The sequence below is a fragment of the Panulirus ornatus genome, chromosome 39 (assembly GCF_036320965.1).
Source record: "Panulirus ornatus isolate Po-2019 chromosome 39, ASM3632096v1, whole genome shotgun sequence".
In the NCBI taxonomy this organism is placed as follows: Eukaryota; Metazoa; Arthropoda; class Malacostraca; order Decapoda; family Palinuridae; genus Panulirus; species Panulirus ornatus.
The window spans coordinates 11,794,286-11,821,969 of NC_092262.1; the positions used below are offsets into that span (position 1 = coordinate 11,794,286).

General features: G+C 36.8%; 1 protein-coding gene across 6 annotated transcripts; it reads left to right on the plus strand.

The window, feature by feature from the left end:
* The first annotated feature begins 206 nt into the window (after nt 1-206).
* On the plus strand, nt 207-27,611 carry LOC139761140 (RNA-binding protein RO60-like). Of its 6 annotated transcripts, none has more exons than XM_071685082.1 (14): nt 315-453; nt 2,857-2,991; nt 3,219-3,469; nt 4,921-5,074; nt 8,685-8,843; nt 10,213-10,340; nt 12,302-12,418; nt 13,315-13,529; nt 15,051-15,225; nt 16,205-16,306; nt 17,919-18,077; nt 19,839-19,999; nt 22,014-22,139; nt 27,470-27,611. In XM_071685082.1, exons 2-14 carry the CDS (start codon nt 2,910-2,912, stop codon nt 27,474-27,476), a joined length of 1,836 nt encoding a protein of 611 aa, XP_071541183.1. In that variant the 5' UTR covers nt 315-453; nt 2,857-2,909; the 3' UTR covers nt 27,477-27,611. The 6 variants fall into 6 exon arrangements, with proteins under 6 accessions (XP_071541189.1, XP_071541183.1, XP_071541188.1 ...); XM_071685087.1 differs by having other exon boundaries at nt 15,063-15,225; XM_071685085.1 differs by lacking the exon at nt 315-453 and adding an exon at nt 545-565.
* Nucleotides 27,612-27,684: the final 73 nt, after the last annotated feature.

Sequence of the window (27,684 nt, forward strand, 5' to 3'; positions counted from 1 at the left end):
ACAGCATCTTTGATGAGAGGATCTCAAGTCCATTTTGTGAAGGTGTTAGAGGAATTAGTACAATATAGAGCTGATAACCAGCAAATCAAGTTTATGAAATGAAAGGGGCATCGGTCACACTCGCACATTTCACACACTGAAATCGGCATAAACGTTTACGGTATGACGTTTACAGTGACGTCACCGGGGATCCGGATGGGGCACCCGAACGACTCGGGAAACTCTGTCAAAGTATCAACTGAGAACCTAACTATTAACGTTTAATTCAATTAAGTCATTAAGTCCACCGTCTTTCGTGATAACGACAGGTGGGAAAATGGGGTAATAAAATGGGCCTCTGGCTCCTTGTGGGAAGATCATGCAAAATAGGTTAATGATCCTTCAGGACGTATGAGTCATGGAGTCTGTCTGCCAATCAAAGAAAACAAAGTCCTGGTGAAGGATTTTCTTAAGGTAATTGTCATTGTCATTTGTAAGGTGCCATTATCTTTATTCCTGGGGTTCGGCACGTGGTCACCGAGGCTTCCCAGCCGCCTCGTTATCCCAGATAATCAATAAATGTGGGGTGAGGACATTTATGGTTACGTGAGTCGAGACCACAAAAATGTGGGGAGGAGTGAACGCCCTGGAGTGTTGAGTGTCTACCTTACCTGCTGTTTGCCGGAGCCATATTCTCGCACAGGAGTGTAGTATGGTGGTGTAAGGACGCCTTATCATTTAATTATCGAGACAGATAATGGTAGGGGCAGAGGGGCCCTCGTGTGTCGGAAGGCAATCTGGCTTCCCCCCTTGGCGGAAGCGGGTCTAGTGTATCGGTATTTTATTGAGGGGGGCTTTATTGTGGGCCCCCCTTAGTGGAATTTGCCTCACATTCCTCCCCCTAGAGGCTGAGAGGTTTGACACTTCCTCCCTCTGGTCGAACGAGGCTACAACAAAGCCTTAGGGTCATAATGGAACAATGTGACGTGAAGCCTAGGCCATTTGGTTGGGTGTATTGGCCAGCGGGTGAGGTTAATATGGCCAGGATGATGGCCAGTAGATGCTTGGCCAGGATACTGGCCAGTATATACTTGGCCAGGATGATGGCCAATAAATGTTTTTTGAACCTGACAAGTGATACGTAAATACTTTTTGGTGTGAAGCGTGTGAGTGAAAGTACGGAGTGAGCCATAAGTTGATGGGTGGCACTTGTAATGTTGATTTTATTTCCTGAAGTGATGCAGATATTTAGGAACTGATGACAAGTCTGACATGAAGTAGAAATGTGCTGGAACCCGTGTAGAATGAGGTCATAGAGGTTCTCATTAACGAGTGGTAAGATGGATATGGGACATCATGTTGGCAGTGATTGCCTTTAACAGCATTTGATAAAGGGCAAGAAAAGTTACAGTTACAAATCCTAAAATGCTTAAAATAACATCGTAAGAAGTTTAAGAAACAAACTCCCTGCTCGTATTTTGCTGATAGATGTGTCAGTGTCTGAACAGATGGGTAAAATAGTGTAATGCTGACATTACAGGTTACATGAATCTTCTCATTTGGTATCTTTGAACTGTCATCTATGCTTGGGTTATGCTGAGGTAGTTGAGGGTTGGGGTTAAGCTCTCCCATGTGTGGTAAGTACGTAACAATGTTTTTCGTGCACTTTTAGATGGCTGTAGGTAAGAGATTTCTGATGTGTTGGCTGGATTGAGGGAAATCAGAGTGAATTTTTTTTTGTCATCAGAATTGATATTTATGAATATGATATGTAGGACACTAGTTTAGGGCTGCCACCTCATAGGTTTGGAAGAAATGCATTATAGTCGACTGACTATACTTCATAGAAGTGATGCAGACTGCCACTGTTTGGTTTGATGCACTTTATCTGTTAATTTATTAGATTAATTATACATTGATACATGTTTTAGTTATTAAGTAATCATCGTTTCCAATGGCATTGCTTCGAGAAAAGATTTGTTGATCTAGATTTGGGGTTTAAAAAATTGATATTGAATGAGGTCGTAGTGGTGAGGGTTTTTGGATATCATGGAATGAATGGAGTTAACAGAAATTTTGGTGAAATACAAGTTAAAAGATTCATGAGAACCCATTAAAACCTAGTGTAAGTTCCTTACGTGCCAAAATATATCAGTTTTCATTATTCATATATATTCATGATTAAGCATCATGCCACCTTGTAGTGATTGTCAACATACAGATGACAGATTTAGTGTCTGTTTTCTTTGCGGTCCAACCTCGTCACAAGCAGGTGTAGCCTCACAATGACGGTATATCAATTAATTGTCTCAACTGTTGGGAAGTTAGTTGAGGTTATCACAGGTGTTGTTGATTATTTACAAGTTTTTTACCTATTTGTACATTAATTAACCTCATAATTTCCCCGATATTTGTAACCCTCATCACTGTCATCATATTTGATATTGTACAATCAATTTGATACTACACATCACACTCTGGAAATTTTATTCTGTTATATAAAGACAACAGTACCATTGCAGAATAAATCACAGAATATTCAAGCTAGTTTTCAGATGTAACTAAAGTGGTAATTTACTTAATCTTTTTATGTTACTAGTAATGAATGCATGATAGGTGATACCTTGATTGGTATCTGCCATAAACTGTTGCATTATAAAAGACATACTGATATGTTCTGTTTTTCCCACATTCGTTGCTGGTTGGTTCATGTAGCTTTGTATATTTTGATAACCTGTATTTGGAATCAACTTCATGAAATCTGAATTGTAGAATTATTTTGACCACACTGTTGGAATTAGAATGTATTTAAGAGTATAGAGAATAATTTTAGAGTTATACATGAAGATGCGAAAGTAAAATATTTTTATACCCCAGGATATAGTGGAGGTACAGTGAGGTGCAAAGCGTAATTAACAACTTGGCCCAAGATGGCAGCTGATAATGATGCTTCCCTGGCTAAGTTGAAGCAGTTGTTGGTCACTGGCTCCAATAATGTGGCCTGGAATGGAAGTGAGTCATCATCTTGATGTGAGATTAGATAGTATTTGGTTTTATTTCAGTAGTGTTAAAATGGAATGGATTATAGTGGTTAAATTCCACTCTTTTATTAAAGTATATTTTGCATAGCCACTAAGCTTGATACTTGCATAAGTAAGTGCAAATATTTTAGTTAGATTAGTCAAGAATCAGTACTATTTACTGTTTTTAGATATGACTTAAATCTTATATTTTGTTAGGTCACCTAGTGCGTCAATTGGTGGACTGGTTCCAGCGTGATGAACGAGAGCGCCACAGTAAGTTACATCCTGTTCAACCACCTTCCAACGAAGATGGGTCTGGACCCCGGCTGCGGGATGCTGGTCCATGCGACAGTCTCATCAGCTGCACCTCGGTTATTCCCAAGTTGGTGGAGGAGGGCAAGGCGGAAGTTGTAATGGACACACTACGGGCATATAGCCAATTGCCTTACGTAGATAAAGAAGCTCTGGTAAGAATTGAGAATGAGGTTTTAGGTAATGATAATCCATACCTCTGGAATGGGTGAATATTTTATTTTCTCAGTAGATATGGATATTTGTAACTAAAATGTCAGTAGTTTTGAGAGAGGCATACTTCTTGATTGTTGATATAACTATTTATTACATGCTGTAATTCATTTGGTGTAAGAAGCTTGTAAATTTGGAATGATAAGAGACCCATGGGACATGGAAAATAGGGGAAGTTGTGAAAAAATATCCTTGTATGATTTGCCTCACTAAGGCAGGAGAGGCAATTAGGTGAAAAAAGATAGTAAAAAAGAAGAAAAAAAATATAAGAATGTGATGCCTATAGGTCGTAAAGATTCTCATTTCACAGTCAGTTTGTTATTTTTCCCTTATTTTTTGTGTGAGATTTTCCATACTCTTATTTAATGGATGGCTAAGGATGTAATACTGTCAATCCACTGTTGCTTAGACACAGACTTCACTTAACTTCTGTGTGGCTGGCTGTGACAAATTAACCCATTGGTTGTGGCTGCTCTAGATATTTAGTATGCCCTCGGTGTTGAAATTTTCAGTAGATTTTGAAAAAATTCTGTGATATATTTGTTTATGAATTTTGTTTGCATTCCCTAACAGTCATGATATGATACCTCATAATTTGTTCCATTGATTATATACATCTATATACATTGTCTTGCTACTAGGGTTGTGCAAAGATGATGTACAAATGGTAAAAAAATCTTTCCAGATGGGTGTGATGGTTATCAAAATGATTAGTATGACTTGTGTTGTCTCGTTAGGATTGGTAAAAGTTTATGTGAAATGAATTCCATGATGATTGTGGTATCCCCACTTTGTTAGCATTTGCATCAAATCATGAAACCAATATAACGTTTATTATGGCAGATGACAGGAAATGTCGCTTGCACTTGATATATTACAATATCAAAAGAACAAGGTCAGATCAGTTGACATTTGTCAAAATCCTTCGTCCTTGATGTCACTTTGGTTCACACAAAAAGTGATAGCAAGATACTTTTTTACAGTGTTTACCTTCTGAAGGTATTTTGTTGGTTACTTACTGGCTAACTTGAAAAAGATATGGGCAGAGGATGTTGAAATATTATACGAGTTACCAGTACTTGCCTCCTAACTCACTACTTTGCTGTTTACCATGCCTGGGACTTTTGAATGCCCCCGAACTGTGTATGATGCACTTGCAGTTACCTGCCTGAGGCATCTTATTCTGTGAATGGGACAATAGCCATCAGTGGGTTAATGAACATTGGTAGGATTAGTGACAACCCACTAACAATGTTTCATATTACTTGTATTGGTATTGATACAGATGATAAAGTTGATAATGATATTTATTAATTGTTTTCTTCACATAATTTTGATCCAGTGTTCATCAGCTTTCCCAGTCAGTCTCAGAAAACTTAAATCTTTTTTTCAGGTCTTGTGTTTGGCTGTAGCATCAAAACAAAGTGATCAAAAGAAACTAGTGATGGATGCTCATTCAGCAGTGCGCGAACTTTGTACCAGTACTCATCTCTTTTTCCTTTTCATCCAGATCTCTAAGATGATCTCTAAGCAAACAGGACATTCAGGTAAAGTAAACTTTTATCATGAATATATTCAAGAAAATTGTATGTTGATAGCACTTGAATCGAATAACCTATTTGTATTGTACGTTGAAGGAGTACTACACTCACGAGCCTCATCTCTTGAACGTTCTTCATTATAATACAGCTTCTTGAATTTACGTATGCTTTCTGCCTTAACCTATGTCTTGAGTCATTTTATTCCAACTGTCGACCACTTTTGTACTTTAGAAGTACTTCTCTCATGTCGCTTGAAGAACTGTACACTGTCTGTATCATCACTATGTTCGGTCTGTTTCAAAAACTTAAAAGTTGTCATCAGGTGTGATTACTATTTGTGTGGTATGGGAAGAGAGTTTTACACTCGTGTTGTCCCATCTCTTAGCATTGTATGTATGTACCATGCCCTCACTCCCATATATGCACACACATTCTATCCCGTGTCAGTTGTGTGTGTGTGTGATAACTATTTGAATACTCTGTATTGTGTAAAAAAAAAAAAAAAACATTCCTATATGTTTGAGGTTAACAAATTATCTAAATTTGTGCAACGGAAATGCCATGGTTCATATCCCATTGATTTCCCTATGATATAGATATTTAGGTTTATGTAGGCAGATTTAAATCTTTTATATACATCATAGTTTCAAGGAAGAGTAGAATGTATGAACATTTTTGAGAAAGAAAACTTTATGATACCAATAGTTATGTCAATTGAAGCAAACCCAAAGTAAATTCAGTACAAGAATCAGATGACAAGCATTGAAGCAGTTTATTTAGATCACCATAATTGAAAAAATGATATTTGACATATAAACTTGTGAACACAGTTGCATTACTAATCATATGATATGGTAACATCATGCATGAGGTGATAACTTATTTATTGTAGTGCATGTGATATCGAGAACTCTTTTGCTGTGGCCACCCCCATGAGGGAGTTCTCGATTTCTGTGGCACCCCCTTGAGGGAGTTCTTGAAGGTAACAGGCGTTAGAGATATAGATAGATAGATAGGTAGTAATATTGATTGGCTGTTACTAGGGGTAAGTTGGTATTACAGCAGCATGGCTTAGGGGGTATTGGTTCTTTTGGGGGCATTATGGACAATACACAATTCTGTATTAATAAGAATAGACAAAGAACTGCAAGGAGTGATTAGTTATGTAATCATCTCATACTCCCATATTGTCTGTGAGATCCTGAGTGATTGTCTCTTTTCTCTCTTTTCTGAGTCATGATGACAGGTGATCAATGAATAGACATGTTTTCGTATGAGTATAAGTTCGTTGCTTTAATCATATAGAAAAAAACCACTCCATGTGATAGTTAGAAATAATGAAAACTACTTGCTTTATTTTGGGAAGGTAGTATGAGTGGTGGGTAAGTGCATAGTTGTGGAATATTCAGATTAGTCAGAAAACTGCAGAAGTTTTGGATGGCATTGCTTCATGGTGGACAGGAGTGTAAGACTAGTGTCTGTAGGCTAGTAAGTCATTCTATCAGTCTGAAAAAAGATTGAGTTTTAGGATGCTGGACAACATGATCATTAAATGTAGATTCATAGATATTCATAGAAAGTTAGAACCTGAGGATGATGTTTAAAAGGATTATAGCATTCTGTCCCCATTAATGAGTCTTTAGAGGAAATTTTCTTTGAACCTTTTTTTAAGAGAACATGGGAGGGTTCATAGGGTGGGTGAGAGGTATATTTAGGGGTCAGATAATGTTGAAGTTGTCCAGAGTAGAATGAAAGGAAAAGAGGAAGTTGAAAGTTCACTGTATAAGTTGGAGAGTCAGCTGTAAAGTTACCATGAAGAAGAGGAAGAGAAAAGTAGATTTATTAAAGTTGTTAGAAATATCCTTGTATTAGGACTGATTCATGTGAGAAACTGCAGAAGCTGGTGACTGAGTTTGGTAAAGTGTGTGGAAGAAGAAAGTTAAGAGTAAATGTGAATAAGAGCAAGGTTATTAGGTACAGTAGGGTTGAGGGTCAAGTCAATTGGGAGGTGAGTTTGAATGGAGAAAAACTGGAGGAAGTGAAGTGTTTTAGATATCTGGGAGTGGATCTGGCAGCGGATGGAACCACGGAAGCGGAAGTGGATCATAGGGTGGGGGAGGGGGCGAAAATTCTGGGGGCCTTGAAGAATGTGTGGAAGTCGAGAACATTATCTCGGAAAGCAAAAATGGGTATGTTTGAAGGAATAGTGGTTCCAACAATGTTGTATGGTTGCGAGGCGTGGGCTATGGATAGAGTTGTGCGCAGGAGGGTGGATGTGCTGGAAATGAGATGTTTGAGGACAATGTGTGGTGTGAGGTGGTTTGATCGAGTGAGTAACGTAAGGGTAAGAGAGATGTGTGGAAATAAAAAGAGCGTGGTTGAGAGAGCAGAAGAGGGTGTTTTGAAGTGGTTTGGGCACATGGAGAGGATGAGTGAGGAAAGATTGACCAAGAGGATATATGTGTCGGAGGTGGAGGGAACAAGGAGAAGAGGGAGACCAAATTGGAGGTGGAAAGATGGAGTGAAAAAGATTTTGTGTGATCGGGGCCTGAACATGCAGGAGGGTGAAAGGAGGGCAAGGAATAGAGTGAATTGGAGCGATGTGGTATACCGGGGTTGACGTGCTGTCAGTGGATTGAATCAAGGCATGTGAAGCGTCTGGGGTAAACCATGGAAAGCTGTGTAGGTATGTATATTTGCATGTGTGGACGTATGCATATACATGTGTATGGGGGGGGGGGGTTGGGCCATTTCTTTCGTCTGTTTCCTTGCGCTACCTCGCAAACGCGGGAGACAGCGACAAAGTATAAAAAAAAAAAAAAAAGGACTAGAAAGATATATTATGGTGACGTTAGCATAAGTATCTGACCTTATGAATAGTAATTACATGTAAAGGCTAAATAAGAATCAGATTAAGGAGAGTTTTTCTGTACTTTGAAAGCCAGGTTCTGCATACATTCAGAAAGAGCTATTTGTTATTGGATTTAAAGCAAACAGTGCCATAGAAAAAATATGTGCCTTCATACTTGCAGTAGTCATCTCTATGTCGTGTGTTTTTGTGCAAAAACGAGCACCACATATGAAGTAAAAGTCATATTTGAAAAGTAAGGTCACAAATCAATCCTTTAGTACACACCTAAAGTACCACAGGTGGTGTTAAGAAGGGGACCAGGAGGAGGGGGTGTCAGAACAGAAGTGATAGTTCAAAGATAGTTACAAGATTGTGAACTACTTATTAGTGATGGTAAATCCTGTATGTATATACATGTGTATGTGGGTGGGTTGGGCCATTCTTTCGTCTGTTTCCTTGCGCTGCCTCACTAACGCGGGAGACAGCGACAAAGCAAAATAAATAAAAGTAAATAAATCCTGTTAAATATGATGAGCCACAGTGAAATTATGAATTTCATCCCTCTGGAGCTGTTTTAGTCGTGGAGTTGAATTTGTACATATATGTTTGTCTTGACCTTTGAAATTTATTTAAGGATAACAAGTTTACTGAATCTGATAAGATTTTGATCAGACTTGCTACATTACATTCTCTTTTTTATGATTATTTGGTGGAGGCATTCAATTCTTCCTTTCATATTTCTTGGTTTGAAATGATATTCTGCAGGTTGGGGTCGTGGATTACGCCGTGCTGTTAATGAATGGTACTTGAGCTGGGAACCTCGCCGACTTGCTCTAGAAGTCACTCGTCACTCCAGTGCTTACGGTTGGACACACCGGGATATCATCAGGCTTGCACATTTAAAACTTAGAGAAATGCCGTTAGGTAAGTAAATGATGTTAAGTATTTAACTTCACTTAATATCTTTTCCATAATTAAATATTGTTATTTGTTATTAGTGTAGTTGAGAGAGCTGAAGGGGTATGCTGAGGTGGTTTGGACATGTGAAGAGAATGGATGAAGAGAGGTTGGCTAAGATGCTTTGTTTATCAGGAGTTGAAGGGATGGGAGAGAGGGGAGACCACATTGGAGATGGAAGGATGAAGTGAAAAAGGTTTTGAGTGCATGGGTCTTGAACATGCAAGAGTGTACATCGTGCAAGGGTTAGAGTGACTTGGAGCGATGTTGTTTTCAGGGTTGCTATGTTCTCAGTGGACTGAACCAGGGGACTTAAGGTGACTTGGTTGTGGTTATGAGTCTATATTTTCAGTGCATTACACATGATGTGAGAGAATGAGACCATTTCTTCTTGTGTTCCTGGTGCTACCTTACTAATGCAGAAAATGGGGAACAAGTATGAGAAAATATTTTATTATATCATTAATATTATTATTACAGTGGGTACTGTGAACGTCTGACCTGTGAACACTTGTACTTATAATCAAGCTTCAACAAACAATGATTAATTCCTAGTCTGACACATAGTCAATTACTCATACTTATGAACCATGGAACAACTCAGATGTGCATCTCATTTCACAGTTTTTATATGGTGATCTGTTAACTGTATTTACTTATGGAATGCGGCATAGGTATAGGTATGTACTTTAATGCATATCTTTATATTCTCTGCATTACAAACAGTTTAACTTAAGAAGAGGGTCAAGAATATAACTTGTTCTTAAGCTGGGGATCCCGTTTATTGTTGTTATTATCATTATTGATATCATTATTATTGTTTTTATTGTTATCATTATTGTTGTTGTTGTATAATTGCAAGGAGGACAATGCTGAATGTTCAGATTATAGAAGTATAAGTTGTGTGGATTATTGGTGATTGATAAGGTGGTGGCATGCACTGAGTATCACACTGGGGAAGAGCATTATGGCTTCAGGAGTGGTAGAGGACATGTGAATCAGAGTTTACTCTGAAGAATCTGTGTGAGAAATTTTAGGAGAAAGTTTTGTATATGGCATTTATGGATCTGGAGAAAACAAGTATTAGCATTGACTTTATGGAAGGTGTTAGGAATATATGTTATGCAAGAAAAGCTATTAGAAGCAGTGTGAGGTTTTTATTTAGACATTAAAGCATGTGCATGAGTAGGAAAAGAGGATGATGATTGGCTCAGGTGAAGACACCAGTGTAGCCAAAACTAAGCTAGATTATTCTTATTGTGAAAGGTTTTCTATGTATGATACTTAGATGTAGTTGGTATGATGAGTTATTTTTATGTGAATGTATATACTTCAGGAACACAGGTGGTGTTGCACTATGTTTTCATGGGTTTGGAGAAAACTGTCCAAGAGTACGTAGGCAAGGACAACACCAGTGAGTTGTTGGAGCTCATCCAAGTCTTGGACAAAGATGGCCATCCAGAGGTACAGAACAGCTTTATGCTTAAGTCTTAATCACACTCCTTACTTTTATGAAATAAAGAGTTCATATTGAAAAAAAAGGACTTATTTCAGCTTCTGTTTCATGTATAATTGTTTAATATTGATTTTATTTTTAAAAGCCTGTAAGAATGTATAGTTTTGCAAAAGAATTTTTAGGTGGTTGTATAGATAAAACATTTTTGATTAATACTTTTCTTTTCTTACAAAGTATACCTTTACAATTATCACAAAGTTTTTTCTGTTCATAAGGTAATGCATCTACCATATTGAAATTTTACATTGCGTATGTAATCAAAAAAGTACTTGTCACATGAATTCATTGTTGTGCAAATTTGACGATCTCTTATAACTTGCCAAGGTTTCAACTGTTTGGTAAGCACAAAATTTTGATGATTGCACTGAAGTATTTGTTTCTTTATGTGAAGCTATCAAGCTTAGTGAGCCAGCACTTTAGTGGTTGTCAAGTTCCACTCCTCAGACTCAGGTAGCTGTCTCTTCTTTCTGCCTCATTAACATGTGGACTACTGGCATTCTGTCCACACACATAAGCTCTCCTTATCATATGTAACATTTACGCAGCTCATTCTTCATAACTCTAGGTTTTCCTGCGGTGAGCACTGTGCGCTAGTCCTGCCTTTTGGCAAAATGGTAGGAGCAGTAGGTACCTAAGAAGTTGTAGGTAGAAACATTCAGGCAGGATTATTAGGTAGAAACATTAAGTAGAAGTAGTAGGTAGGAGCATTAGAAATAAGTAGTCATTAGGAACATTAAGTAGGAACCTCTGCAAACACTGCATTAGATGTTCCCTCTGCCCGTGGCCTTTTAAGGGTGAGGCGCTAGAGGCTAAAAAGCGGCATTGGAGTTCTTCAGTTTTGGAGACTGTTGCTGTGTCCACCCCTTTGAGGGAGTTCCGATTGGAAGAGGCATCAGAGATATAGATAGATAGCCCAGGAATTGGCAATGTGACACGATAGCCCAGGAATTGGCAATGTGACACTTCTTAGCATCCCTTTAAATTTTTTCATACCCTTTACAGTTCGTTCATTATTGTGAGTGTAAGGAGAGAAAAATCTGTTGCAAATAAGGAAATTTGTGCCATCATTCAGAAATGACCCACTGATACTTTATTTTCGTTTTTCTTCTTCACCTGCCATGTGATGTTTTAAAGAAATATCAATGCCAGATATGGAAACTTTAATCTTTTTCCTTAATATAAATATAAGAAATGACCAGTAACTGTTTTTATATTTTTCTGGAAAATTAACACTTTTTGGGAATGCAGCTGTAAATTTTCTACTTGACCAAAGGGATAATGCAGAATGTTGATTATTTCATCATTGAATAATTTGCAAAATGTACATATTCTCTTCCTTTCTTGGCATTGTTTCATTTGTTTACAAATTGCTTGTGGATAATTGTCATAGGTTTTGCTGTATAGTATCTTGGTGATGACTTGTTATGTGGGCATGGGATGTTAATAATTTTCCACAGTTATATACGTTTTAAGCCCCTCTTTTTTCTCATTTCCATGAATTTTAAAGTTATGAAAAACTAATGAGGAGGTTTACATGTTTTGACTGTAGAACTGCTTTGTGGCATTATTGTCTTTACCATTGTTTCATTTATGCTTATTTGAATTATGTGTAAACTTCTTGTCATTTCTGGGATTTGAGAACATTGATGAGAAATATCATGTGGTGATTTTGGATATCTAACTTTACCTTCCATAATATATTTTGGAATTAGCAAAGATTGATGAAAAATGTCATAATGATGATTGTGGGCATCTAACTTTCCATTCCATTTTTTTTCAGAGCTTCATCCTATCTACACTGCATTATTGTAACATTAGAATTTTTTTTTCAACAATTTGTATTGAACCAAGACTTTAGTAATTTTTTTATGGGTTAAGTGGATCATGTAGCAGTTATTTTTTTCTGCAGGATGGAGAGAAGTCATGGAATGTGGACCAGGTTATCAACAAAGTAAACAAGTTACATGAATTATATGGTGGGCTCACTTTGGATGATGTTCCTTCACAAAGTCTCAAATCTGCAGAGGTATATAAAATTCTGGAGAGTTAACAATTTCTCTGTTCTTACAATTTGATTTTGAACAGATTTAGTTTAAAGCAAGTTTTTTTTGCATGTCATATGCTCTATACACCTACTTGAATTTTTTCTTGATGTTTTGAGCATAATAACTGAAGTGTATGTGGAAAGTTTTCAATGGGGCATCTTGTTTTCATGTGTGTATATGCTGAAGATTAATGGTTAAAAGCTAAAGACATTAATGGGAGGTATATATATAGTTTTTTGGATATTTTGGCAGATGCTCTTAACATGTATATTAAGCTTCCATCATTAAAAAATATAGGAAAATTTATATCTATTGACTTGCTTGTTAGAAAGGATTTGTTTGTGTAGGTGGTTGAAATGTAAAGCTAGTGTGCATTTCGTGTTTCTAAATGGGAATGGGTTGTTTTTGAGGGGTTGGTAGGGTTTGATAAGGTCATGTGTACTTGGGATTAAATGTGAACTTGTGATGTCAGGATGTCTACTGTGGTAGGATGTGGGTTTCTGCATATGGGTGATCTGTGTTGATCGTTTGAGTACATCCTGCTTTGGTTGTGAAGGCATTGTTTTGTGTTGTTTGGATTTTTTGAGTTGGTTATTGGATGTGGTGAGGTACCACACTAGGGAGGCATGGTGTATAGTTGTCCATATTAATTGTTTTTAAGAAGAGGAGGGGTTACTTTTTGTTGGCCAAATATTAATTTGGTTGAGGGTATTGATACACTGACCATACTTTCCATTTTTTGTGTACAGGTAGATAACATATGTTTATGGAAGGCACCTTCATTTTTATTTCAAATCTTAGTGTATTCAGCTAGGTCACTGAATTGCACATACTGTAGTTTCATTTTTTTCATTTGACTTTGAACTTTTACATTCAGGTGTGGTCTCACATGCTGGACAAACTCGAAGGAGAATCTGCTGTGGCAAGTGTTAACCGTATGGCTAAAGCTAACTTATTGAACCCATCCAGTGATACCAACCATGCTCTCTCGTCTAAGTTGGTTGACCGTTTAACCCATAGTGACCACACATCTGGATGCATCACTCCCACCCAAGTCCTTATGGCCTTGCATGCATATGAACATCCTACAAGGTTAGTACTGTAAATGTAATCCTGATGTGGATGTTCAGTAATATACTGCTTTTCCCAGTTTTTGCATCTATAACTTTATCCTTCAAACTTTGTGAGAAATTTCTTTCTATTATGAGAATATGCTGAAATTTAAGACAGCACTTTGCTTGCCCTCACCTCATACACAGTAGTTATCCTTTCAGTCAGTGAGTTTAAGCAGATAAGAAAAATACAAGAAATGCCACTTTAATGAAAAATAAGGATATGTTAGAGGATGGTCTGAAAATTCTTCTCTGAAAGAATGCTGTTATCACTGACAACATTGTAATCACCTTGCATGACTATCCATGATGTCGTTACATAGTTCAGTCCTGCAAATGTTTTCACCAGGTGAAATTATGAACGGTTACTAATTGTGTGTATAGTATGGGGAGAGAGTTCTATACATGTGGGGCCTTTTCTTTTGAACCTTCTTTACCATCAAGTAGCCTTTCAAACATTTGTTTAAGAGCAAGGATTTTAGTGTTGATTGACAAAACTTTCAATATTAGCCAACCCGGGATTTAATGGAAAGCACATTTTGAGAACATTACTTAATATAGGCCTTTTGAATGATAATTTTTGTAAAAGGTTCAGATGATATTGGAAGTCCAGCAAGGTTTTTCCAACAGATATTTCCTGAGATGCTTTCCCTTTTTGTAAACTTATGTAACTTGGAGAAAATTGAGCCATGCCAGTACTTCAGGTAGAGACTTTTCTCCCACATGCTCTTCATTATGAGAGGATTGACATATGGATTTTGTTTATGTTCTTGGTGCTTTGAGATATTTCATGCTTTGTAGATCCTCCTACCCTCTTGACTGTTGTAGGAAGACTACGCAAGTTGAAAGCAAATGATAGATCACCTTAAAATGATGTCAGTTTTGACCCTGTGAAAAGCAAGATCTTTTGTGAAGGTGCTTCTCTTGCTGTCAACTCCTCTCCTGCCCCACTTTCCTCCTTTAAGGCTGGGTCTCCTCCTAATAACCTTTCAGGTCTGAGACAGAGTTGCATGGAGTGAGGAGCAGGAGGTTGGCTAACATATCTTCAAGGGTAGCTAGACAAGATAGTTATAACCAAGATGGTAATTACAACATTCTTTTTGAGTAGATTTTTCAGATTCCCACAGGTCACTTTATATGTTTGTATGCATTAAGCTCCGCTGTGGGAATTTTACTAAAATATCCAGCGCATGATTGATAACTGCAGGAGGTAAAGGCAGGTTTTGGGTGTTAGCTAAAGAATGTGATTTCACTTGCTCAAAGATAACTTTTTATAGTTCAGAAAAATTTACTGTCATTTTTTGTTTTTGAGTGTTTATTGTATGTTTAATGTGTGGGTTGTTAAATTTTTTTGTAAATTTACCAGGATAGAGAGAATTTGAATTTGTTTATACAATAGTGAATCTTTCTGTGTTTCCCTTCATTCTCCCATGTTTATGATTCAAGTTAATTTTTGATTACTTTTTTCTGTATACATTTAAGAGTTACAGAGAATTATTAGTTATTTTGCTAGATATGTTGGTGATGCAATTGGGAAACCTTTTGAGAAGAAATTCACCAAGGGAGGGGCAAGTAAATCCCCTAGAGCCCCAGGGAAGATACCATCCAAGAAAACCACGAAAATCAACCCTCAAGTTGTTGATGCCCTCCATTCTCTCATTAGTGCAAGTGCTAAGGTTTGTACTTTCCTCTTTGGGTATTTTAAGTTATTTATGTATTTTTTTCGATATTGGAATGGACAGAAAGGTGTTAACTTTAAGTATGTTTTAGTTTTAGTAATTTCTTTAGATACATTTAGTAACATGGGGGATGTGCTTTGCCTGATTCTAGTTTCTACATGAATTTTAGATCAGTTTCTAAATCTTCCATTACTTGTAACCAAAGCTTTACTGTTTCTAGTATTCCTTAGCTGCTTTGATTGTCGACTTTTCTTCCCAAACATATGTACTACACATAAACAGGACATTTAACAGTGTAAAGTATTTTTTTGATATGGCAGTCATTTTGATTATATTTTTGTAATTATTTTGTATAATTTGTATTTCTACTTTATTACCTTTCTTCATTTTAGATTCTATTTTATTTATTTGTTTATATTATTTATATTCCGTCATTTATGAAGTCATAAGTTATTTCTTTTAGTAAAATATTTTCATTAGATTTTCCCCTAACTGCATGTAGTATGATATGATAGTTTGCCTTAGAGGGGCCCCTGTTTAAGTCTGTTATCACCTACCTGGTATGGATTGTTTACTTATTCACATTTACTTTCATTTACTTGGAGTGGATAAAATGCACAGAGTGGAGTTGATAGTGATGAATAGGTGGACAAATAGTGAATTCATATGTGGTTCTTCTTGAGAGAGAAAACATCAGCATTCAGCTAGTGCCTTTAGTGTTCAAACACCATATGGAACACATATTTTGCTATGGTTTCTGACCATTAGCTTTGCATAAAATGTCTGGTATTTTCTGTATTTGATTTCTGGCATCATATAGATTTTCATCCTGTCAGCTATGATGACATTCCAAGCATTTTAGAATTATCAGTTAACAGATTTTCTTATCATGGTTTTGTATTCAGTTAATGAAATTTGTAGATATTTAAGGTTATTTAAAAAAGTTTTAAATGCATTTTGAAAACACTTTTTCCAGAATATTGAGAAGACATCACGCAAGCTTGGGATTTGTGTAGATGTGCGAGGCTCCATGGGCACAAGTCATGTATGGACGGGTAATCCTGAAGGAAAAGGAGAGGTGAGTAGTAGATGTGTATGTTAATACAATGTTTTGTATGTGTGGAATGTGTAGGTAGCAGTTGGAATACAGCCAGCAGCCAGGGAGGTATATTACCAACACTACCTGCCTGGGTATCAGGAGGGTTAGTGACATGTGCTTAGTGAGCCAGCACTTCAGTGTTGTCAAGTAGCACTCCTCTGACCCAGGTAGCTGCCATTTCTTTCTGCCTTACATATTCATGGACTACTGGCATTCTCTCCACAAACTTGCAATCTCTCCTTGGTATATGCAACACTTGACAACACTTGCACAGCTTATTCTTCATAACTTTAGATTTTTCTGTGGTCAGTACACTGTGCTAGCCCTCCCTTATGGCAAAATGTTAGGAGTAATAGATAGTAGTTGGTAGGAACATTTAGGCAGGAGCATTAAGTAGAAGTTGGAAGGAGCATTAAATAAAAGTAGTCAGTAGGCACAATAGGTAGGAGCTTGAGCAAAGACTGCATTAGAGTTGTCCTCTGCCACTGGCCTGTTAAGGGTGTGGCACTAAAGGCTAAGAAGCGGCACTGGAGTTCACTAGTTATGGAGACACTATCGCTGTGGCCACCTCCATTAGGGAGCTCAAATTGGAATGGATGTCAGAGATGTAGATAGATAAATAGAATGGTTAAAAAATTAAGCATGGTAATCCAGGCATGTGTTACATGTGAATAAGACAGTTACTTTTGATATTTCCAAACTATTCATGGGGGCTTTTACACCCTTCACTTTCCTTGTTCTTGTTGGATCCCTAGTTCACTGCCCTGTTTGTTGAGTTACCTCAACCATCTGTTCAAATGCTGTGTGCCGTGTCTTGCGCCATTTGGCATTTAGGTATGTCACTCGTGCAAACTTGTGTTCCTGATATGAAATGATTATCCATGGAATTGAACTTTAGAAAACCTGCCTTCCTTTTCTCATTCAATCTTTCATATCAGATGGCCATAGCTATGCACTGGAAACATAACCTCAGCACAGGTACGTGCAGGTATATGTAGGGTTGTAGTGTTATCCACTCAGATGATTTTAAGTCAGTGAAAGATTTCTCCCTCAAATGCCCCTATCTGTCTGTATCTCTTAAGCCTGTTCCTTTTGGGAACTCCCTCAAGGGGTGGCCACAGCAAAAGTCTTCATAACTAGTGAACTCCAGTGCTGCTTTGTAGCCTTTAGTGCCTCACCCTTAACAGACCACTGGCAGAGGGCAACACTAGCGCAGTGTTTTCAGAGGCTCCTACTTAATATTCCTTCCAAGTACTTCTGCCTGATATGTATACCTGATATTCATGCCTAATGTTACAACCTACTACTACCTTAATGCTCCTAGCTAAGGCTCCTACCTACTACTTCTACCTATTGTTTCTACTTCAAGCTCTGTCAACCCTTCCTACCTACTACTTCTATCTATTACTCCTCCCATTTTGCCAAAAGGCAAAGCAGACAAAGAATGAGTTGTGAGTTGAAATCATCCGTTTAGATTATGTCATACGACATGTAAATGTTTGTTAGAGTCATATTACTGCTTGAACTAAAAGTACATGAAGCAGATAATAATTGATCCCTCTTACGATATCTTGTTTATATTGTATTACAGGTGACAGGTCATGAAGGGGCAGCAGTGACAGTTTTGTCACTGACATCTGGAGGAACTAGCCCAGCTGCAACTACCCTGGCTTTCTCAGGGAACAGTTTAGCAGAAATTAAGTTACCTGAGGGAATAACCCTTCTGCAGCTAATTGACAAGTTTAAGGAGGTTAGTCTTAATTTATTTCATCAGGTTGATTGGTAGATTGGTTGGCTCACACATTGAAATATTTTGGTGGAAAGAAGGAAAGATTAGTCTCTTTTACCTTTGCCTTGTATCTTGTTAATTTTTTTTGTACTTTGACTGTCAGCGTGTTTTAGGCCACCTGGGGATAGAGGAGAAAGAATACTTCCCACATATTCCCTGCGTGTTGTAGAAGGCGACTAAAAGGGGAGGGAGCTGGTGGCTGGAAATCCTCCCCTCTCCTTTTTTTTTTTCAATTTTCCAAAAGAAGGAACAAAGAAGGGGGCCAGGTGAGGATATTCCCTCAAAGGCCCAGTCCTCTGTTCTTAACGCTACCTCACTAATGCGGGAAATGGCGAATAGTATGAAAGAAAGAAAGAAGTGATCTTTTGCACATAATTGGATTCTGTACACTTATTAGGTATTGCTGTATTTTGTTTATCTTTGTGAATTCATATGTGTGTATGTTGTGATGTATGTGTTTGTAGTTGTGTATAATTTTGTAATTTGTTTTTAAAGTTTTTCTATTTTTCACACAACTTCTTAGCAAGGTAGCATCAGGAAATAAGCTTTACATAGCAACAGAGGAATTGAAGCAGTGAATTTAAGATTTCAGAGTAGAAATTCAGAATGCTCATACCAGAGCAAAACCAAATGTTTAATTAAACCCTCTAGGCCCTGAAACATACACTGTATCCTGAACCTTGTATTAATGAATAATGGAGAGTGGTTTTATGGAATATAACATTGTATTTCTCAGTATTGATCAGATGAAAGAGTAATGTAATAATGTAGTTGATGGATCATTAATGAATTTGGAATTTTTTATCCGGGGAATCTTTAATTTTCCATGAATTTTTATTAATTTGTGCTTCAAAACATGGACGTGAAATGAGTCAAAGAGGTCAAGAATCCAGGCTGTGGTAATGGGCAGTTTGAGAAGAGCATGCGGTGTGACTAGGCGGATTGAAAAAAGAAATAAAGGGATGTGGTATGGCATGGAATGCAAAGGGAATGAATCATAGTGTGGGTGAAATATAAAACTTTGAGATGGTTTGGGCATGTGGAAAAATGTGTAAAGAATGCAAGACTGGAAGTTTACGAGGAAAGTGTATGATAGTACAATTTAAGGTGTTGGTGTGTTGGGAAGATCACCTGTAACATGGAGAATAGAGTGGAAGAATGCATAGAATAGTGTATGCGAAGGAGACATGTGAGGACAAGGATAAGTGGAAACTCTTTTGCCGTGGCCACCCCCTTGATGGGAGTTCCTAGATGGAATGGTCATCAGAGATTTAGATAGAATTATAGATTAATGTTGATAATTTGTTGCATAGAAAGATGTTTGTTCATTTGTGTAAACTATAGTTAGTGACACATAAACATGTTGAAAAACATATGTACATTTAGTGTGACATCTTGCCTTAAAAAGATTATAAGTTGTTTAATGTTATGAGGTGTTTATAGATGAAAAAATCATGATCACTTCATACTTACATAAAGGAGCCAGTATAGGACCTCCAATTTGGTTGACATCCTCCACACTAATGTAGGTTGACATTATACTACTTTTTTGGAAAATTTTTTGGTAACATATGTAAGACATTCAGTAAGGATTTTTTCTACATGGGGATGAACTGAATAGGAATACTGCTGTTTAAGGGTGAATAAAAGCAAATATTTTCTTATGTAGAACCATGAAAAGCATTCTGTGTTGAAATGATGTCACATCATTAATTTCTTCAGACGGTGATTGGCGAGGTAAATGTGGAATCTGCGCTTAATTGGGCCAGAGAAAAAGAAGCAGTCACTATGGTAATCCTGACTCATAAATTGGATCAGCAGGCCATCAGCGCTGCCACTCAGACTCTACAACAGCTAAATGAAAAGAACAACACACATATAAGGTATGCTGTACTTGTTTATGATAAAGAATCCATTTGCAGTTGTATAATATCTTGACCCCTTGCATGTGTGTTATATCAGTGAAATGCCATGAGACTGGCCTAGAAATTTCTTATTTGTTATTGTTCAGTAAGTAAAAATATTTTTTGTTTCTGCCTTAGCAAGGTAGCATTAGGAATAAACAAACAGTGGCCTCATTTGTACTCATCCACTCACTGACTATCATCCTTAATATACTGATGCCAGATCTTGCCTTTCACAGCCAAGCAGTACTGACTATTCTGTGGTTTCCCTTGACTGCTTCTGTACCTTGGTTCCGCTCATTGACAGCACACTGCGCCATGTATACCACATCCATCCAATTCACCACATTTTCCGTGGACAGATTTAGTGGCCATGGTGATTTCACATTCTTGACACAGACCCACTTTTGCCCATGAGCACTCACCCTCCTCTCTTCTTACTTATTCACATACATTACTTTCTCAGGAAATACTCCTCATTGCTTTTAAGATCTGTATATGTGCTTGTGTGGGTGTTTATGTATATACCTGTGTACATGGGTGGGTTGGGCCATTCTCTTCTCTGTTTCCATGCGCTACCTTGCTAATGCGGGAGACAGAATGGCGATCAAGTATAATGATTATGATGTTTAGGCCGACAGTAATGGCCAGTGGGGTAGAGCTGTTGGGTGTATTTCCACAGGATGTATGTTTACTAAAGCTTTATTTTGATTACCATTTAGGTATAGTAATAAAAAAATGCAAACTTTGATTACCCTCCCTGGAGTCTTTACAATATTATATATTTATAGAACAATGCATTATTGAAAATGATGAATATTGTGATTAGTACAGATTTGAGGAACTGATTATTTTCTGTTATTATAGAAACTGGACAACCAAACTGTTCAGGAAAAGTCTAGTCATAGAAACTGGACAACCAAACTGTTCGGGAAAAGCCTAGTACTGACTGAGCTATCATAAGCAAAAAGTTTTGTGATTTTTTTCTTTGCATTAACAGACATGACTTTCATAATTGTTCATTTCACCTCTTTCAAAATCTTTAATGCGCATTTCATTTGCAGTATCATAGTAATGTAGTCAGTTGAAGAAAGCATAGAGTTGACCCTCAGAACCATTTGGTCACTGGGTTTAGAATGTACACATATAGTAATGTAGTCAGTTGAAGAAAGCATAGGGTTGACCCTCAGAACCATTTGGTTACTGGGTTTAGAATGTACACAAGTGTAAACAATATTGAGGGAATAGTGGTTCCAACAATGTTGTATGGTTGCGAGGCGTGGGCTATGGATAGAGATGTGCGCAGGAGGATGGATGTGCTGGAAATGAGATGTTTGAGGACAATGTGTGGTGTGAGGTGGTTTGATCGAGTAAGTAACGTAAGGGTAAGAGAGATGTGTGGAAATAAAATGAGCGTGGTTGAGAGAGCAGAAGAGGGTGTTTTGAAATGGTTTGGGCACATGGAGAGAATGAGTGAGGAGAGATTGACCAAGAGGATATATGTGTCGGAGGTGGAGGGAACGAGGAGAAGAGGGAGACCAAATTGGAGGTGGAAAGATGGAGTGAAAAAGATTTTGTGTGATCGGGGCCTGAACATGCAGGAGGGTGAAAGGAGGGCAAGAAATAGAGTGAATTGGAGTCATGTGGTATACAGGGGTTGACGTGCTGTCAGTGGATTGAAGCAAGGCATGTGAAGCGTCTGGGGTAAACCATGGAAAGCTGTGTAGGTATGTATATTTGCGTGTGTGGACGTGTGTATGTACATGTGTATGGGGGGGGGGGTTGGGCCATTTCTTTCGTCTGTTTCCTTGCGCTACCTCACAAACGCGGGAGACAGCGACAAAGTATAAAAAAAAAAAAAAAAAAAAAAAAAAAAAGAACTTAACATTCAGTTCCACAGTTATGGTCAGTTAACTGGTCTAGGGTCTGTTGGTGCCTTCAGACAGTCATGTCAAATTCAACTTTTTCACCTAAACTTCTTTCATTTTCACAGGCTTGTGTTGTGTGGATTTGGAACTAAACATCTTCACACCCAAAGGACAGACAATTTCCTCCTTGTCTTGGGCTTTGATCAGCGAACACCCAGCATTATACGAGCCTTCCACGAACAGCATTTCTAGTAAGAACAGAATATAGAATTGCAGGATTTTGATCATGAAAATGAAAAATATAAAGTTGTAATCAGTTGGGTATCATTCTTTGAAAGGAATTTCTATAAAGAGCAACAGTGCAGGGATGCTAGATTCTGTCCTCTCTCATCAGCATAATGAGAATTTTCAAGTGTTCCTTTATGTACACTCATGTTTTTAAAGCATTTTGATTTACAGTAATCCTAAGTTTATCCTTTGCTGTGTTGAATTTTTATGGGGATAATGTCCATGTTGGTGTTTACTTTTCGTATGAGGTTTGGTACACAGAAGTAGTATATTTGAAATACATGGCAAATACTATTAACTGTACGTCTTCCTCATTATGTAGAAAAGTATTGTGTGTGCTTTTCCTTGAAGCTGATCTCCTATGCCATTGCAGGATTAAGACGTCATGGATGCACCTTTGAATATAATTGATACCTCCGATATAATTGCTTTGCTGTTAAGTTTTAGCTAAGTTGAATATAATGAGCAACTGGTAATCAGGTATTACATAGAGTAAAAAGATATTTGGTGCCTTTGATGAAATTTATACCTTCATGAATATTGCAACTGTGATTGAAAGAATGTGCCGTTTGAGAGTCTGGAAAGCAGAGTGGTGGAAAACCTTTAGTAGTTTCTGCATTTATGAATATTATCATGTATGATATTTAACAGAATCTCTCATGATATATGCCACACATAATCTAAATGTGTACACTACAGGTATCGGGAAAATTACCCACCTGCTCTTAACTTAAATCTTTAGGTGTTCGGGGTGTGAAAAATATTATGAAGACATTGCTTATGTATTTCATTGTCTCCTTTGAAAAGTGTATCTAATACTTTTTCTGTGACTCATTACTGCATTCTTCTCAGTGTTTTGCTTGACAGTACAATGTAAGAATTAACTAGTGAGTAATACTGACTCTGTTTTCACTTGATTAATGCAAAATGATAGTCCTTTGAAAACCAGTACAAGATCTACTTATCCAGGCAAGAATATATTAGGGTTTATATACTTAGAGCTACAGTATATATTTGTAGTTTGTGATTTGTGTCACTTTTGTAAACAAGATGTTCATGAAGTACTTTTTATTTTTTTGATAGTTTTAAAAGCCAGGTTTTATATTTTTTGTTGTATATGTGAGTCTTAGGAGTAAAAGGGATTATCTAAGCAGTAAAATTTCTTTCACAGTCATTTCTAAAAGACAATGATGCAAGGGATAAGTATAAAATCCTTGGTAGCTTGCAGCATTCAATAATTGTAGAAACCAGGGATCCATGAATTAATCATGGTGGCACTGCTCGGTCTGTCTGGTGTGCATTATTTATCTCATGTTTATCTTTCAATATTTATCTTTCTGCTAATTTAGGTTGTTCTCTTTACTATTACATGTCCTGTCAGTGTCCCTTTGAACTGCCACCATAACGTATGTTTCTGTTGCTGCACCTGAACGTCAGGCAGAAAACTATTATGCCCTTGCAGGAGAAAGACATGTTAACAAGTCATAGTAATGAGATGGAGAATATATCATAAAAGATTTATGTTTTGCCTTTAGAGGTTGAAGGCACTGATAATGGTTACATGCAAGCATTGTTTGTGTGTGTTTTAAACTCAGGAAATTGGATAAGAGCTTTACAAAAAATTTTAATGACTTCAAGTCAGAGTTATAGTATCAAGGCTCACCTTATAATGTAAATTTTTCTTTTTATAAACAACAGTGTTTTATTATATTTTAGTGTAATGTGATGAGTGAATATTGACAATTAATTGAAAGAAAGAATATCCGTAAAATGGTGTGAGAAGCATGTATAATATACAAATACTGTAATGCCTGCTGGTATGTGGTTGTATCTTCATATGGTATTACAGTAACTGGTATCATAAACAGATAACTTATAGCCAAATGTTACATGTATAAGTTATGTAGTGTTATGGTAACTAATATCCTTTTCATGGATTTGCATCCTAGACCAAGAGGGTCTGCATTAGATAAGGGCTCAGAGGCATTGTCGCTGTAAGCTTTTGCTACACTCTTGTTAAGATCTAAAGATCTGAAGATGAAAAACATTACTTAGTAGTAATAGCGATTAGATCGATTTCTGCCCTAAGATTATAAGTAAAGTTTATGTACTTATTTGACCATGGTAGCCTTTTTGAAAAAGCAGACTCTCTAGTTTGCTCATGAAATGCCAGAGTAATTATGTACCCATTAAATAACCTGTGAAGTCCTCTTACCCTACAAGTAGGGATGATATCCCTCAAATAGCCAGATTTCTACTCGGAACATTTTGGTACTGGTTTTATAAAGATAAGATGCTAAATATAGTATTTTAGGAAACTCTAATGTTAAAGGAAGTAAACTGGGATTTGATTTTACTTGTTACCAGCAGTGAACATACCTGAAGTTCACTGGTGACTTTAAGACTGTGAAAATAAGTAGAGATAATGCTGGATGTCTGATGTAATTTTTATTAACCTAGCATGGAATCCAACTTATCTACTGCAAATTAACGTTTGGGATATAACTGTTTGTACTGAAGATGAAGGTCCTCTTATTGAAAATTTAGCTGCATCAGTGCGAAACTACTAGGGCATACAAAGAAAAAAAAAGTTTGTTAAAAAGATATGGTAAGTCAGAGTTACTTTTTATTTGATGGTTAGGATTAATTAGTTATGTTTTGGATTGGAGCTGGCAAGAGAAATCTCGTCTTGGGAAGAGGAATAAGATGTTCAGTTTTATGAACCTAGAAAATTGGGTAGGGCCAAAAGATAGTCATTTTGGTGACTGTATAAATATAAAAGTCCAGAGCAAGAACTCTTATGGCCATTACTGATTATCACGAACAAGTGCAAATAGGTAGAGAAGTGCAGATATGAATGGTACACAGACATAAATATATGTGTTGTTGATCATCATAGTTTAGACATTACTGATAAGATACGTAGAACTGATGGGTTTATTGTAAGGCAGATGCTTTTCTCATATTGGGATTCCAATTTAGGCTTTTGGAATAAGGATTCTACGATAGTATGTTGGGCTTTTTACAATGGTGGCAAGTTTCGAATGCTGGCAAGAGTATTTTTATTTTTCTTGCTTTAAAGATCCAATAAATGGGTTAGAGAGTGATCTTGAATCTTGTGACTTCTCATCTGAACAATATGAACAATGCAGCACAGCTGTGCTGTGCTGTGTAATCACTATGGTAGAAATTTACAAGAAATAAGCAGGCTTATATTTTGTAAAAGGGCATATCATTTCAGTATACAGAAAAAGTGAAGTGGCATATTTTGAGAATAACACCCATGGGATAGCTCCATTGAGTCCAGCAATAACAGTGAAAGTAGCAGAACCAAGTTTGATTTTCCATTGTCCATGTAATTTGGTGTCTGCAGCAAGTCAAGAAATATCATTGCAACTTACATAGCAAAAACTGGATTATAGCTCAACTATGATAATGATGCAAACAATATATATATATATTTCATACATACTCACCATTTCCTGCATTAGGGAGGTAGTGTTAGGAACAGAGGACTGAGCCTAAGAGGGAATATCCTCACTTAGTCCCCTTCTCTGTTCCTGTTTTTGGAAAAGTAAGAAAGTATTGTTTGTCTTTGCAAAAGTATTGAATGTCCTTATCACTTGGGTATGTTGCTGTTTTCTGTTTTGTGTATGGCAGATATGATTGAGAGGCAGGATTACCAACATGAAATGTATTACATATGTTCATTACATTCATGTATGGATAAGTTAGTCATTGATGCAGAGTGTAACTGCATTTTCTTTTGCTTATTCTTATTTTCTTCTTACAGTTCCTCAGATGTATACATTTCATGCTCCTGTAGAATGACATTTGATTTCAGTTGTCAGTATACATTCTTTTTTTACCTCATCAAGTTATCAGCTCCTTTAATCATCTAACTTGGCATATTATTCACATCTTTTCTTTCTGGGGGAAAGCAACGAATTAAACCTTCACAAATGTTGGTTGCTACAGGCAAGGTTGTCCATATCAGGAAATGCCATATACCATGGTAGAGTCCATCTGTTTCTTTGGTTAGGTCCACCAAATGCTCTTAGATAAATGACTGGTACTGAAATTGCATAGCTTTTACAGGCTGTACTGTACAAGCATCTGCAATTATCCTTGTATCCAGAGACACGAGTTCTGTTCTTGCTTTTGGTGTTTGGACTGTCTGATCCAATGTAATTTTCTGCATCTTTGAGTTTATGCATAATGCATACAGTATCTAATCCTCATGCCATCCTCAAAAACACACTGCCTCGGGGCATTCATTTGGAATAGCAACACCTCAGTCCCCTTTTCTAAGCCTGATGTAGGGGATTTGGCAAATATTCCTTCATTCTTAGGTGTATTATGTTTTCTTACCTGAATTTGTTCAGCAATTTAAGGGTGCTTTACTGAAAGTTTGGATGTTTCTGATATGGATGAGTAGTCTTTGAATAGTTTGTGGAATTTATTTTGAAAATTCTTGGCTCGAATTGAATCTGGTTATTTACTTAAATTTATTGTTCATGGCCCTCAGTAAAAAACCTAAGATAGTTATTTTTCTCTTTTACACATTTCACCAGAATTTTGGCATGAAATAGTTTGAAGCACAGTTATGCCACCTTTCTTATAGAAGGATCCCCCAACATATCAGCATATTCTGTGTAGCCTTGGTTCACATACTTTAAATGTAATTTCTTTGTTTCCTTAGCTCTCTCAAGGTTTCATACACACTCCAAATGTGAACTTTTCAATCCCCTCAAGGTTTACATATGTATACTGCCTATGATTTGATTGTAAGTTATAAATTTTTCAGTTTCATGCTTATGGTTATTGTTTATTTTTATTTACCACACTACAACATTTGTTTCTGCATTAAATATCACAGTATTTTGTGTACGCAATTACTGATTAAATTAACCACTGCATATGTAATTGCATATATAATTAATGTTCTCTTTACAGCTTAATGTTCATGTTGAATTACATATTTTTCATACATATTTATAGTAAACAAATTCGAGATAAATTCATCAGGATCATTTCGGTAAAATATTTTATTTCTATCTCAGTTTCAACAAATTCTTTTACAAAAGGTTTATTTGTATGTAAGTCCGCAATTATCATTACACTTTCTTTTCAACTCTTGATTTCATGTAGAATTATTAATTTTTCATGAATATTCATTGAAAGAATTCAAGATAAGCTATTCAGAATCATTATGGTAAAATATTAACTTTCTTATGTATTACAATGTATTCTGTTGCAAAAAAGTTTATAGATTTCATATTCTATCTATTAGCAGATGAGTGATTGCTGTGACAGGCTGGACCTTGAGTGGAAGGACAGAATGACATGGGACAACAGGAGTGTTACCATACCTGACTATTGATTTAGATACATGGACCCAATAATTCATGTGTACCTTAGTGCCAGGAATGGGAATAAAGCGTCTTGTTGAAGTATGCATAGTAATAAGATAAGGGTGATGGAATGAATCAAATCAGACATGGGATT

Coding starts and splice junctions, on each gene's coding strand:
- LOC139761140 (XM_071685082.1), top strand. CDS start 2,910: ATGGCAGCTGATAATGATGCTTCCCTGGCTAAGTTGAAGCAGTTGTTG. Junction 15,226..16,204: donor TCATTAGTGCAAGTGCTAAG/GTTTGTACTTTC, acceptor CACTTTTTCCAG/AATATTGAGAAGACATCACG. Junction 18,078..19,838: donor TAATTGACAAGTTTAAGGAG/GTTAGTCTTAAT, acceptor TAATTTCTTCAG/ACGGTGATTGGCGAGGTAAA.